General features: G+C 50.6%; 1 protein-coding gene and 1 long non-coding RNA gene across 7 annotated transcripts in view; one reads left to right on the top strand and one right to left on the bottom strand.

Annotated features, from left to right (window-relative positions):
- The window catches only part of LOC125028853 (tyrosine-protein phosphatase non-receptor type 9-like), a 103,438-nt gene that overhangs the window by 63,892 nt on the left and 24,546 nt on the right, over nt 1-15,000 (top strand). The window contains exon 1 of one of the 6 annotated variants that reach the window (XM_047618404.1): nt 12,852-13,028. The exons of 3 other annotated variants lie outside the window; for them this stretch is intronic. In XM_047618404.1, coding sequence (XP_047474360.1) covers nt 12,936-13,028 — 93 coding nt within the window. In that variant the 5' untranslated portion in view covers nt 12,852-12,935. Of the gene's footprint in view, nt 1-12,851; nt 13,029-15,000 lie in introns of those variants that run through there. 2 more of the 6 variants (XM_047618406.1, XM_047618405.1) reach the window with 2 other exon arrangements.
- Nucleotides 1-15,000, bottom strand: part of LOC125028855 — a 56,023-nt gene that overhangs the window by 24,513 nt on the left and 16,510 nt on the right. Inside the window, exon 2 of the long non-coding RNA XR_007115130.1 lies at nt 5,341-5,344. This is a non-coding gene — a long non-coding RNA (uncharacterized LOC125028855). The remainder of the gene's footprint in view (nt 1-5,340; nt 5,345-15,000) is intronic.

Raw genomic sequence — 15,000 nt, 5'->3', positions numbered from 1 at the left:
CGTCCCTCACGCAGGGGAAGCTTCGACGAAAGGGAGAGAAAGGAAAAGCCCGATGATAGAAGGGAATGACTGGAGATTGAGAATAAGAGGGAGGGGAAGAGGGGGGGGGAGGAGGAGGGGAAATTGATAGAATAGATTAGGTAAAAAAAAAAAAAAAAATGCAATAAGGACACATTATGGAGTCGATTTCTGTGGCGGGACGAAATGTTGCACTGCTCGAACGCTTCGCTGCACTCCACTCCCTTATCTGCTCCTTCATCCCAAGCCTCCCTCCTTTTCCTCCTCTCCCTCCCTCCTCCTTCTCCCTCTCCCTCTCTCCCTCCCCCCTCTCCCTCCTTCCTCTCCCTCCTCTCCCTCCTTCCTCTCCCTCCTTCCTCTCCCTCCTTCCTCTCCCTCCTTCCTCTCCCTCCTTCCTCTCCCTCCCTCCTCTCCCTCCTTCCTCTCCCTCCTTCCTCTCCCTCCTTCCTCTCCCTCCTTCCTCTCCCTCCCTCCTCTCCCTCCTTCCTCTCCCTCCCTCCTCTCCCTCCTTCCTCTCCCTCCTTCCTCTCCCTCCTTCCTCTCTCTCCTTCCTCTCCCCCCTTCCTCCTTCGATATCCAACACGCGGTCGAATTTCTTTTTCCGGCCATTCAATGATAAGACGTCTGTTGAAACTCCTGTAGTCTTCCGAGTATCACACTTATACTCTCTTATCGGCGTCGTTTTTTTTCCTCTTTTCTTTCTCCTCTTTCGTAATTTTTTTTTTTTTTTTACTCATCCTGTTCAGCAGTCTGTCTTTTTTTTTTCTTTGTTTCTCCTCTTTGCTCTCTCCTGTCGCCCTTTTCCTTTTCTCTTCTCTTTCATCTTTATGTTTCTGCCCTTTCCCCTTCACCTTTCTCCTCCCCTCTCTTCTCCGCGATCCTTCTCCCCCTCTCTTTCCTCTACCCTCGCATCCTCTCCCCTCCCCTCTCCTCCTCTCCCCTCCCCTCCCCTCCCCTCCCCTCCCCTCCCCTCCTCTCCCCTCTCCTCCCCTCTCCTCCTTTTCTCTCTTCTCCCCTCTCCTCTTCCCCTCTCCTCTTCCCCTCCCCTTTCCTCCTTTTCTCTCCTCTCCCCTCTCCTCCTTTTCTCTCCTCTCCCCTCTCCTCTTCCCTCTCCTCTTCCCCTCTCCTCTTGCCCTCTCCCCTCTCCTCTCTCCTCTCTCCCCCTTTCTGCGGCCGGAAACGTCGGCCATATAACCCGTCGCCGCAGAGATCTGCCCCTCCCCTCCGTCTCCCTACGCCCTCCCCCCCCTTCTCCCCCTCGCCCCTCATCTGATACCTACGTGATCCCACATGCCTCGGCTCTGCTTATTCTGCTGCTTATTCTCCTCCCTTTTGGATGCGAGTCCCTGTCCCGTGTTTGCGCTTTCGTTGTTCCTCTGCCCCCCCCCCCCCCCTCTTCGTTATCTGTTCTCTCTCTCGCCTCTCTTCTTTCTTCGCACTTATTTCTTCTTGCTCCTCTCATCTCTTTTCTCTCTTCTCTCATTTTTCTTCGTACTTTTTCATCCCTCTTGTTTCTCCCCTCTCTCACTCTCTCTTCTCCCTTCTTCATTCTCCCTTCTTCATTCTCCCTTCTCCCTTCTCCCTTCTCCTCCCCCCTTCCCCGCCCTCTCCTTTCCACTCCCCTCTCTCATCTCTTCTCCCTGTCTTTTTTCCCCTCTTTCTTCTCTCCTCTTTTCGCTCTTCTCTCCCCCCCCCCCCCCCCCGTCCCTTCCACTCCTCAAGTGCTGGACTCTCCCTATGTAGGGTCTTGGGGGTCAACTCAGGCGGAATGGAAGCCGACGAATGTGTGTGTTTGGGCTTCCAGCACTCCCTCGCCTCTTACTGCCTCCTAGCCTCCTTTTCCTGATTTCCTACCCTCGCAACTTCGTCTTTCATATTTCCTACCCTCCTACCTTCCTATTTCCTATTTCCTACCCTCCCACTTTCCTATTTCCTACCTTCCTCTTTCCTATTTCCTACCCTCCTATTTCCTATTTCCTACCCTCCTACCTTCCTGTTTCCTGTTTCCTGTTTCCTACCCTCCTACCTTCCTATTTCCTATTTCCTATTTCCTATCCCGCTAACTTCCTATTTCCTATTTCCTTCCTTCCTATCCTTTTAGCCTCTACCCTTTACCCTTTTATTCCCTATCCCCTACCTTCCGCCCTTTACCCTCCTATTCCAACCTATACCCCCTTCGTTATTATTATTATTTTTCTTTAATTCTCTCGTCCTCTTCCCCCCCCCTTTTTTTTTCATCCCCTTCGGTTTTCTATTCTCTCCTTTTGCTTTATATCTCTCTCTTTCGCCCGTTAATTACATAGTTGCTGCATTTCCTATTGCCGAACCAGGAAGTGAAGAAACGCGTGAATGCATGGATGTGAATGAATGGAAGATCGAGAGGACGGGTGATCGAATGAATGAATGAATGAATGAATGAGTGAATGAGTGGGCGGGTGAACGAATGAGCGAGTGGGTGAATGAACGTGACTCTTTGATGGAGTGAAAGTTCGACAGAATCGACAGGCGCAGTGTGACCGTCGCCCCGCCCCGGTCAGCTGCTCCTCTCGCCCGCGCTGTTGCGTCGGGAACATCACCTTTACGGGTCGTGGGTGGGTGGGTGGGCGTGGGCGTGCGGGCGGGTCTGGTCGGTCGCTGGGCGTGGGTGGGGTGCGAGTTCATGAGAGGAGGAAAGAGGATGTAGGAGGTGGGGGTAGGGTTGGAGGAGGTGGAGGTGGAGAAGGAGGAGGAATAGGAGGAGGAGAAGGAGGAGGAATAGGAGGAGGAGAAGGAGGAGGAATAGGAGGAGGAGGAGGGAGAGAAGGAGAAGGAGAGGAGGAGGAATAGGAGGAGGAGGAGGAGGGAGAGAAGGAGAGGGAGAGGCGGCGGCAGAAGAAACAGATTGAGAAAAGAAAGAAGGAAAAATATATATAAGGAGGAGAAATGAATAGAGGAGAAAGGAGAGTGAGAGGGAGAGGAAGAGGAAGTGAATGAAGAAGAGAGGAAGAGGAGGAAAAGACAAGAGGTGGGAGTGGCTGGGGGAAGCGAGTGCGGATATTGTGTTGGTGGCGGTAGGCGTCCGGAGAGGGAAAGAGAGGGAGAGAGAGAGAGAAAGGGGAAATGGGCGAGGGTTAGAAAGAGATTGATGTGGAAAGAGAGAAAGAGAGGGAAGGGGCAGAGGGGAAAGGAGAAAGGAGGAAGATGAGAGAGGGAAAGAGAGGAGGAAGATGAGAGAGGGAAAGAGAGGAGGAAGATGAGAGAGGGAAAGAGAGGTGGAAGAGGGAAGAGAAAGAGAGGCGGAAGAGGGGAGAGAGAAAGGGGTAAGAGGGGAAAGGGAAAGTGAAGGAGGAAGAGAGGAGAGAGAAAGCGAAGGAGGAAGAAAGGGAAGAAAGAAAGCGAAGGAGGAAGAGAGGGGATAGAGAGAAAGAGAGAAGGAGCGAAGAGAGTGCAAATTGAAGACAGTTAGAGATGGAAACAGAGCAAGGGTGTCAGAGAGAATGGAGGAGGAGGGGAAAGGGAAAAGAATTTTGTAGAAATAAGAGATAGCTTGAAGACAAGTAGAATGGCAAGCAAGGGTGCCGTGCGGGGGTGTTGCTTGCCTGCTTGAGCTGCTAAAGCTGGGTGGGGGGGGGGGGGGGGGGCAAGACAGGCGAAAGTAGAGAGAGAGACAAAAGGAATGGGATAAGTAAGTCGGTAAATAAATGGGTGGATGGACAGACAAAGAAAGAAGAAAAGGGATAAATAAGTCGATGAATAAATAGGTAGATAGACAAAGGAAGAAAGAAAGAAAGGAATAAGTAAGTTGGCAAATAAATGGGTAGATAGACAGATGAAGAAAAAAAAATAGACGAGTAAGTCGGTAAATAAATGGGTGGATAGACGGACAAAGAAAGAAAGGAAGAAAGAAAGAAAGAAAGAAAGAAAGAAAGAAAGAAAGAAAGAAAGAAAGAAAGAAGGAAAGAAAGAAAGAAAGAAAGAAAGAAAGAAAGAAAGAAAGAAAGAAAGAAAGAAAGAAAGAAAGAAAGAAAGAAAGAAAGAAAGAAAGAAAGAAAGAAAGAAAGAAAGAAAGAAAGAAAGAAAGAAAGAAAGAAGGAAAGAAAGAAAGAAAGAAAGAAAGAAAGAAAGAAAGAAAGAGTGAAAGGGGAAGTGTATGTGTTAGTGTGAGTGTGAGGAGAAAAGAAGAAGCGGAAAAGGGGAAGAAGGAAGTGAGGGAGGAAGGGGGGAAGTAGGGAATAGGGGGGGGTGAATAAGGGACGCAGAAAATGCTGAGAAAACAAGAGTGCCGACAAAAAGATGGATGTGTGTGTGTGGAGGGGAGGTCAGAGAGGGGTGGGGGGGGGGGGGCGTCGAGGAAGGGGTTACGACGTAAAGAAGAAAATTTCCATGACGTATTATATTCATATATACGGAAGCAAGGAAATAGCGAGTAGGAGAGACGAGATGAAAGGGAGAGAGGAGGTAAGAAGGAAGTAGAGAGAGAGAGAGAGAGAGAGAGAGAGAGAGAGAGAGAGAGAGAGAGAGAGAGAGAGAGAGAGAGAGAGAGAGAGAGAGAGCAAACCGAGGACGAAGGAAGGATGAAAATGGAAGAGAGCGAGGAACGAGAATAATTGAGCGATGGGCACGAGTACTCGGAATGGATGAAGGAGGAAAGGAGAGAAGCTAATGGAGGGGGTAGGGGGGGAGGCAGATAACGCGTAAATACTGCGAGGGGAAGTAAGCGAGGAAATGATGTGATGAAGGGGTTATGAGGGGGAGGGGAGGGGAAGGAAGAGGAGAGGGAAGGAGAGAGGGGAAGAGAGAAGGGAGGGGAGAAATGGGAAGGAAAAGGAGAGGGAAGGAGAGAGGGGAAGGAAGAGGAGAGAAGGCAAGAGAGGAGAGGGCAAGGGAGAGGGGGAAGGGTGAGGAGAGGGAAGGTGGAGGGGAATAGAGGAGGGGGAGGGGAGAGAGAGGGTGAGAGGAGAGAGGGGAGAGAGAGGGTGAGAGGAGAGAGGGGGGGGAGGGGAAAGGGGAAGAGACTATAGGGGGTGGAGGAGGGGATAAGAGGAAGGAGTGGGGGCGTGAACACGATGACCAAGCATAATGTATCTGGGATTGATCGCTGGCAAAGTTTCCTCGCGCGCGGCCCTTAACCTGGCTCTTTGTCAGAGCTTTTTATTTTATTTTTTGTTTTTTTTAGAGGTATTGATTCCTCTTTCGATGCGAGGTTTGGCGACGACCCCCCCCCCCCCGACCCCGTCTCACTCTCCTTCCTTTCCCCCTCTCTCCCTCCTCTCTTCTCTTTTCTCTCCTCTCCTCCCCTCCCTCTTCTCTCTCTTCCTCTCCCCTCCCTCCTCCTTCCCTCACCTCCCTCCTCCTTCCCTCCCCCTCCCCTCCCCTCTTAAGAAGGTGAAGGTATGGAGAGGAGGGAGGAGGAAAAAGGCTCAGGAAGGGGTAGGGGAAGGAGGAAGGAGAAGGGAAGGGGGAATATATATATATATATATATATATATATATATATATATGAAGAGAAGGGGAAAAGGAAAGGGAAAGGGAAGTGGAGATGGGAAGGGGGAATGTTGAAAAGGGGAAAAAGGGGAGGAGGAGGCAGCATAATTTGCACTAGCACTGCCCGAGCCCATTGCCCTGCGGCCTGTGGGTGACCGAGGGCCGCCTCGCTTGAACAGGGCGCCGTCGCCAGCCCTCGGGGTTGTGGCCAGAGTTCGTATCTTTTTTCTCAAGGGCGCCGTGGCTGGGGTCTTACACACACACACACACACACACACACACACACACACACACACACACACACACACACACACACACACACACACACACACACACACACACATACACACACTGTACGTACATGTATTAATGTGTATATTGGTTCATTATTTTTTACTTGGTTGTTTGACACATTTAATTAAGTCATAGTTAAATGTGTTTTTTTTTTGGACAAGATTGTTTGTGTGTTTTATCGCTTGCACCCCCCCCCCCCCCCTTTTTTTTTTGTCGGTTTACGAAATGCCTCGCCGGAGACCCAACGGAGGCAGCGCGGGGCGGCCGTGACAGAGGGTCAACTCATGATTCCTGTGGGGCGCTTTTGCCTCCACTCTCCCCCCCCCCCCGCTTTTTGCCTCCCCCCCGCAGTTTTGACACGCAAGGTAGGGGTGGAGAGGGTCTGGCGAGGAAAGGAGAAAAGCCAGGGAGGTGGGGAAGGCGACCCTGCGTGTGACATGGTTCGGGTTGGGTCTGTGCTTGGGGGAGGGGGAGGGGTCCTCTCTCTCCCTCCCTCCCTCCCTCCCTCCCTCCCTCCCCCCCCTCCCTCCCTCCCTCCCTCCCTCCCTCCCTCCCTCACCCCTCCCTCCCTTCCCCCTTCCCCCTTCCCCCTTCCCCCTTCCCCCTTCCCCCTTCCCCCTTCCCCCCTTCTTCCTCTTTTCCTCTCCCCCTCCTTCAGTTTCCCTCCTTCTCTGCCTCCCCCAGACTTCTCCAATAACCTCGCCCTCTTTGCCATGAGCTCTACCGTAATACACCAAGACAGGCTCCCACCGCTAGCCAGTTATTGCCGTGTTTTCTCGTCTTGTTGGCAGGGTCACTGTGCGAAAGTAGTGGGAAGAGGAGAAGGGGGACAAGGGGTAGGAGGAAGAAAGGGACAAGAGAGAGGAGAATTAGGAAAAAGAAAGGGGGGGAAGAGATAAATGGAAAATGAAATAGGAAAAGGAAAAGGAAAAAAGAAAAGAAAAGGAGGGGGAGGAATAAGAAATAGGCAGGAACGAAGAAGGGTGAGATTCGACGAGGGTGGCAACCCACAACGACCTGGGACAAAAGTGTCTGCAATCAATAGTGGCATAATAAAGTGGTTCCTCCCCCTCACTTACCTGCCCTCCCCACTTCCGCCATCTCCCCTCTTTATCCTCCTCCCCCATCCCTCCTTTTGGATCTCCCCTCTCTCCTCCTCTTCCGCAGACACCCCGAGATTTACAGCGAACCAGCCCGTCACCGTTCATACAACTGTCACGAGGATCGAAAATTATGCTGTGAAAGCTGACAAACTGCGACGCATTCTTACCAGACGTCCTGGCGGTGTCTGTGAACGCTGGCGAATGCTTGCCAGGCCTCCTCGCCGTGTGTGTGAACGATCGGGGTGGCGGTTCTGTGTCTTAATGAAGTCCTAAGTCAACACGGAGGAGCTCAGCGTCTGCCGGTCCGGGGAATGACCCCCTCCGTATGGGAGATGTCATCTGATCAAACATTGGGGACTCGGGGGCTGAGATGATGACCTGAGCAGGAGCGGCTTTTGGGAAGACTGCCGATGCTGAACAAATTTGTACTTGGAACAACGAAAGGAACGACGGGAGAACATATACCGATGGCCTTTTCGCTATGTCGTTTCTTCGTGGTTCTGTGATACCGTGGAGAAGAAATATAGCGAGAGGGTCTTCGGTTTATTCATTCGTTTTCCCGTTAGGCTCTCCGTTGTTTCATTTACAAGCGACACGTAGTACCTGGAGGAAAAGAGATAGACGTTGGTAGTCTAAACGTCCTTGCAGACGGCCGGATGTCTTCGTATTCGTGGATCTAAAGAGGAATGTTCAAGTTCCGTGTCCCGTTGTGTGTTCCAGCTCTTGAAAATATATCCCTCTTGTCATGCCTAAGGGCACGTGGATTTAAAACTTGGGTGAAATAGTACGTCTGGTACTTTTTAACTACTAAGTTAATGATATTGAAATAACAAGATATTATTATACTCGTATAGAGAGAACAGCAGAAGAATCCGTGAAAAAGGTCCCAGAGTAAAATTGAACAAATGTACTCGAGAGATTCAAGGATTAATTAATGTTTGACAGATAAATCAAGTGGAGCCCGTTTGGTGAATGGATACTTAGGGACCTTTCCATAACCTTGTTTTAATAGAACATTGGAATTATTTCGTAAGTAAACTTCTGCGATTGCCGTGGGTGGGGGGGGGTCCTCTTGTTAATCTCAGTGTGACAGGTTTCGGTTGCCTTGTAGTCGATGCTTCAGTTAGATTATATATATATATATATATATATATATATATATATATATATGTAATGTATGTTTTGTCGTTTTTTGTTTTATATATATTTTCTTTATTTTTTGGTATCGGTTATTGGTTTGGTTTTATTGTCTCTCGTGGTTTTATTTCATAGTATTTGTTAATTAATCGTACTAGGTTGATGTCATTTTCAAGAAATGTAAAACTAAGGGTGATATTTTTTATATACTAATTTGATTATCAACAGGTTATCAATTGGTCTTAACGGTAGGAAATTTGTAATTTTTGTTTTATTCGTCTGTTCCGGGAATGGTTTGCATAGATTGGGGTGAAGGGGAATGGACCGAGAATGGGGTAATTCCTAAAATAGGTTGGGACGAAGCTTAGATCAATCGAGATACAGGGAAAGTGGACAAAAATGGAGAGCGGGCGGGGGCGGGGGGGGGAGAGGGGGGCGAACCGAGCGCGAAATAATGCCATTAAATAGGTCTGAACGAAACTCACGAGGTTAATAAGAGATGCAATTGAAATAATCCTGAAAATAGGTAGGGGGCGAAGCTGAGGTAAATGGAGATAGGGGAGAATAGAGAAGAATGGACGATTCCACATCCAACACCCGTGCGCTTGCCTGCCTGCTGCCTGCCTGCCTGCGTGCTTGCTGGCCAGTCCCTCGCTCGGAAGGGCCTGGCTTGCAACACCATCCAGTCGCACTTCAGTTTCAGGGATCACGTGGGATTAAGGACTCCTCTCCTCTCTCTCTTTCTCTTTCTCTCTTTCTTTTTCAATTTCTCTTTCTTTCTCTTTTTCTTTCTCTTTCTCTTTCTCTTTCTTTCTCTTTATCTTTTTTCTGTTTCTATTTTTCTGTCTTTCTCTCTTTTTCTCTTTTCTCTATTCTCTATTCTCTTTTCTATTTTCTATTTTCTATTTTCTATTTTCTATTTTCTATTTCACGTGAAATTATGAACTCTCTCTCTCTCTCTCTCTCTCTCTCTCTCTCTCTCTCTCTCTCTCTCTCTCTCTCTCTCTCTCTCTCTCTCTCTCTCTCTCTCTCTCTCACCCAATGGCCTTTTCCCCTCTCCTGGAGCAAGAGAACGGGATAGACCGAGGGGATTATCGGAGGGAAATTAAAGAGAGTCGCACATGCCGTTGCTGCTGCTGCGAACTTGCTGCGAACTTGCTGCGAACTTGCTGCGAACTTGCTGCGAACTTGCTGCGAGATCCATTGCAGTTGCCAAGTTGCTTGCTCCTGAGTCTAGAGTGCGTGTGTGTGCGTGTGTGTGTGCGCGTGCGTGCGTGTGTGTGTTCCTGCGGTATGCCAAACAGACCGCACGGTGGTCCTTAACCACCGCTATACCTGTAGCTCCCAGGGAAAGCGGAAGTAATCAGCGTGCGTTGGTTGGGCCGCCGCCGGTTTGTTAAGCAGCTGGGTTGGTCACTGCCTTTAGCGGGGGTCGGGAGGGGGGAGGGGGGAGAGGGGGTCATTCTGTGCTTTGTTTACGTTGATATCGGTGCGAGAGGGAGGGGGCGGGAGGGAAGAGGAGAGGAGAGGGAGAGGGAGAGGGAGAGGGAGAGGGAGAGGGAGAGGGAGGGGGAGAGGGAGGGAGAGGGAGAGGGAGAGGGCAAGGCGAGAGGGGGAGAGGGAGGAAAAGGTAAGCGAGAGAAAAAGGAGGAGAAAGAATGAGAGTGGAGGAGAAAATATTCATCAGTCCAATACGACGTTTCTCTCGGCTGTTTACTTTTCACCCGCGCATCCCTGCCCCCCCTTTCTAACTTCATCTCCCTTCCCCCTCCCTAGCTTCTCCCCCTTCCCCCCTCCTTGACTTCACCCCCTCTTTCCTTCCCCCTCTTCCTAGCCCCATCTCTCTTCCCCCCTACCCCCTCTCCCCTTCCCCTTCCCCCTCTCCCCTTCCCCTTCCCCTTCCCCCTCTCCCCTTCCCCTTCCCCTTCCCCCTCTCCCCTTCCCCTTCCCCTTCCCCCTCTCCCCTCTCCCCTTCCCCTACCCCCTCTCCCCCTCTCCCCTTCCCCCACTCCCCTCTCCCCTTCCCCCACTCCCCTCTCCCCTTCCCCCACTCCCCTTCCCCTCTCCCCTTCCCCCTACCCCTTAGCTTCACCCCCTCATTACGATCTCCTCGTTGGACTTGTATTGGCAATGGCTTCTGTTTGAAAGCAAGAAGGGAGGTTACGCCTTGTTTGATTTTCGTACGTGTTTGTGTGTGTGTGTGTGTGTGTGTGTGTGTGTGTGTGTGTGTGTGTGTGTGTGTGTGTGTGTGTGTGTGTGTGAGTGACGTGCATGCGATATGGAAAGTATATAGTAATGCGATCACTGTCGCTGCGGGAAATGCATTTTGGTCGCTGCCGAGAAGAAATTTCGCGTCCGAAATCCCCCGCGCGGAAGCTTCTCGAGGCGAAAAGGCTCCTTCTGGTCTCGTCGTTTCCCGGGCCGGTTGAGGGGACGCTCCTCGGCTGACGGATCGCGATGCCCAGGCAGATGAGCTCGCGGGGGGCGGGGGGCGGGGGGGGGGGGGGGGGGGACGCACGCACGCACGCACGTTCTCTGAATGTATAGAATATATACAAATAAGAGTATACTGCACGTATACATAATTACATACATACATACATACATACATACATATTACATATATACATATATACATATATACATATATACATATATACATGTATACATACACACACACACACATATACACATATATATATGCACACACAGTTGGGTTTGCAAGTGTATATGTAATCATATGTCTATGTATTTGCGTGCAGATCCATACACATAAATATACACATTCTTACATGCATATATGTACAGAGTATGAAGGTTTATTATTCATTAACATTACATTATATTACACTGCATTATATTACATTTATTTTACGTTTTTTTCTTTTACATTACATTGCATTACATTTCTTTTACATACATTACACTTTTTATATTATATGATATTACTTTTTTTTACATTACATTTTCACATTACAGTTATTTTTTTAAGTTACATAACTTATTTTAACATTACGTTACATAACATTTCACTGTATCCATTGATCTTGAAAAGAGGACACGCCCCTTGCTGTTGCTGACGGCGACGTGAAATGTTCTTTCCTCGCAGCCGGAGATACGAAAGCTGTGACGTCATTCGGGGTCGTTTGGTATAAAGTTTCTGCTTTATGTATGGTTTCAAAGATTTGTTAGTGTGTCTTTGGTTAATTTTTTTGTTTTGTTTTCTTGTTGTTTTCTTTTCTTTGTATTTTCTTTATTTTTCTCTCTTCTTTTTTAATTTATATTTTTATTTTTTTTATTTTGTGTTCTGTTCATGTTCATTTTTTTTTTCCTTGTTAATGGTTTCCTCTTTTTTCTTGTTTTTTTTTATTGATTTTATTAATGTCGTGTGTCTTTTTTTTTTTCTTCTTTTTTTACCTTTTCTTGTCATATTTCTTCACCCCCCCCCCCCCCCACACACACACACCGGCACCAAAACTTTGTCTCAATACCTTTTGTTGTCTTTCTTCCTTGTTTCTTTTTTTCCTTGTTTGATCTTGTGTTCACTTATTATTTTTTTTATTTTTTTATCCTCTCTTTCTCTCCTGCTTATTTTCCTCCTTATTCTCGCGATCTCTGTCTCCCTCTTGCCTTTCTTCCTTCTTCTCTTCCTCCCTAATCTCGCGTTCTCTCTCTCCCCTCCAGGCCTTTCTTCCTCTTCCTCCTCCTTCTTCTTTTCTTCCTTATTCTCGCGTTGTCTTTCTTCCCCTTGCCTATCTCTTCTTCCTACTCCTTCTTCTCCTTCCTTTCCTCCTTAACCTCGCATTCTCTCTCTCCCTCTGCCTTTCCTCCTCCTCGTCCTTCTCTTCCTCCTTATCCTCGCATTTATCCATTCCCCTTGCCTTTCCTCCTCGTCGCCCTTCTCTTCCTCCTTATCCTCGCGTTCTCTCTCTCTTTCCCTTCCTTTCCTCCTCCTCCTCCTCGCGTCCTCTCTCCCCTCTGTCCTCCCGGTGGCTGGTCAATCGATACTCAGCCAGGATAGACGTGTGCCAGCCCATGTTTTCCAGGTGGGATTTTACAGCCGACTGTTCTCCTCTGGTGTCCCCGGGCGCGTCCATCTCACGACGGAAGTGCATTCGCCAGCTGTCGTTTTAGTTCGGCGGAGGCGGTGCAGGATCTCTCGTAGGATTTGCCCCCCCGAACAGGCCACGGAAGTCGGATCGGGTCGGTTCGCCGGAGAAAATGCGCGCGCTGGCAACTCGCGGCTGGGAGGTTATGCCGGCGGTCACCAGTAGATTCTTTTTCCTATTTTTTTTTTTTTTCTTTTTCTCTCTCTTTTTTTTAAGTGGGATTTGTCCTTGGGGATAAAAATCGCCATGGCAATTCATTCTCGATAAGTTTCTGTGTCGTGTATGAGGCCGAGGACGAGGGCCCGCTTGTCCAGTAGCGAACGCAGGGCCTGGGCGAGGAGCGACGGCGGCGTGGAAACCCGTCTCTTCGCGGGGGTATTTGTCCCTTCTCAATTGACAGACAATCGTAGCCAATGTTCCAATCCGGCCATGGGGTTGTGTGCGTGTGTATGCGCATTTTGGCTGTAGGAGTTTGTTTCCCAAAGCCTCCTGTGTCCGCTTTATGAAGAGGAGTGACGTACGTCAATCGCCCGAGGTTGTACCGCGAGAGGGATACGGGCGATAAGCGAAGGAGGCGATAAGTCCAAACCCCATAGAATCGCATGTTATTTCTCGGTGGTAAGTGCGAGCGAGTGCGCGTGTGTTCGTGCGTGCGTCCCCCTCCCCGCCTCCCCTTCCCTCCCTCCCCCCTCTCCGCGTCCTTCAGCTCTGCCGTCTCGTAGCGTTCAGTCGAGTCAGTGACGGCGGCGGGTGCACGCGAGCGGGTGTGTTGTGGCGCGCCGGATTCGTGGATTACCTTTTCACAAACGTTATGTCGTGCGGTGTAGGAGGGACCTGTCCTGCCCTGGCGTGTCCTGCCCTGCCTAGTACGTGGAGTGCGCGGCCGCTGGCCCACGGGCACAGGGTAAGGCGCCGCTCGGTGTGTGTTGGTGTTCAGTGTTCGGTGAGGAAGAAGGGAAGAAAAAAAGGTGACTGAGGATTCCTGGCTGTGGCGCGGCTGCTGGGAGCGCTGTAGGAGACAGGAGGTGCTAGTGGTAGCGGCAGTGGTGGTGGTGGTGTTGGAGAGGTGGAGAAGCACGAGAGTTTGCGGGAGTGCAGGTGGGAGGTTGGGAGTTGTGAGACGGCAGAATCTCCTCCCCTCCCCCCCATGGTCCCCTGCCCCTCCCTCCTCCCCCAGGCGGCTCAACCTCCCCCATGGCTCCCCCTTCGGCCCCCTCTGTAGACCTAACAAAGTTCCAAGCTGGGTCCCCAAGCGGCGAGGGGGCGGGGGGCGGGAGGAGGAGGGGGTGCAAGATGGGAGCATCGGGGGGAGAGAGAGAGAGAGAGAGAGAGAGAGAGAGAGAGAGAGAGAGAGAGAGAGAGAGAGAGAGAGAGAGAGAGAGAGAGAGAGAGAGAGAGAGAGAGAGAGAAAGAGAAAGGGGAAGAGGAAGAGAAAACGAGAAAGGAGAGAAGCACAAGAGACTGCTACGGAAATGCATTCATGACGTGTGCGTTCGCGTGTGTGTGCGCACAAGGAAAAACTCATGACGGCATGTACAGATAGGCATGTGAATGAGAGTGGGCGCTCGACTGACCTGAAAGGCGTTCACGACGAACTCTGGTGCTTAGCGGGCAGTGGCGGCGTGGATGGCTGGATGGATGCAAGGACGGGTGAACCCAGCGCCCGTGTTTACCTCTCCCGAAGCCAGCAGAGGGCGTGCGAGGGCTGTGTGCGTGTGTGTGTGTATGTGTATGTGTGCGTGCGGGGTGGGGGTGGAGGCTGTGTGATGGGAAACCGAAATGTTTACGTAACCTTTGTGCTCCCGCGTGTGCCTGTGTGCTGGCCGCGGCTGTGTCATCAAGGCAACAAGCCGACAGGGCCTCGGGACACCCCAATACAAGGAAGGAGGTGTTTTCCCTTTTTCCCCGATATTGATCATAGCAGCTGTGGCTCCTTGGAAGAAAAGTGGCCGAGGGAGAGAGAGATGCTGTGGTGTACGGGAGCAGCGTTGCCCCGTCGCCAAGGGAACCTCTCTCTCTCTCTCTCTCTCTCTCTCTCTCTCTCTCTCTCTCTCTCTCTCTCTCTCTCTCTCTCTCTCTCTCTCTCTCTCTCTCTCTCTCTCTCTCTCTCTCTCTCTCTCTTTCTCTCTCTTTCTCTCTCTTTCTCTCTCTTTCTCTCTCTTTATCTCTCTATCTCTATCTATCTATCTCTATCTCTTTCCTCTTTCTCTCTCTCTCTCACTCTCACTCTCTCCGTCTCTTTCTCCCTCGCCTCCCCTCTCTATCTCTTTCTCTTTTTTTAATTCTCTTTCTCTTTCATTTTCTCTCTCTCTCTCTCTCTCTTCTCTCTCTCTCTCAGTCTCTCTCTTCTCTCTCGGTCTCTCTCTCTCTCTCTCTCTCTCTCTCTCTCTCTCTCTCTATCTCCCTCTCTCCCTCTTTCCCTCTTCCCTTCGCCTCTTTCCCTCTTTCCCTCTTTCCCTCTCTCCCTCCCTCCCTCCCTCCCTCCCTCCCTCCTTCTCTCCCTCCCTCCCTCCCTCCCTTCCTCCTTCCCTCCCTCCTTCCCTCCCTCCTTCCCTCCTTCCCTCCCTCCTTCCCTCCTTCCCTCCCTCCCTTCCTACCTTCGTCAGCATACTAGGCCAGGGAGCCACACTGAGGATCAAAGCCCCCGTGACACCGCAAGTCTCCCGCCGAAGGTCACGTGATAGAAACATCAATCAACGTCACGCCAAGGCTGCTACTTGCAAGCGGCGCATATCTTGCATGCCTTCCAGGGCCGCCACAGCGATGCGAGGTGGGGGTGGGGTATGGGGTGGGGGAGGGGTTTCTTGGGTATGTGGGGAAAAGGGGAGGTAGGGTGGAAGGTAGGAGAGTAGGAGGTGCGGAGGGTAGGAGGGGTG

This window comes from Penaeus chinensis, chromosome 9 (genome assembly GCF_019202785.1).
Source record: "Penaeus chinensis breed Huanghai No. 1 chromosome 9, ASM1920278v2, whole genome shotgun sequence".
Taxonomy (NCBI): Eukaryota; Metazoa; Arthropoda; class Malacostraca; order Decapoda; family Penaeidae; genus Penaeus; species Penaeus chinensis.
This window is presented reverse-complemented; position numbering and strand designations above follow the sequence as displayed.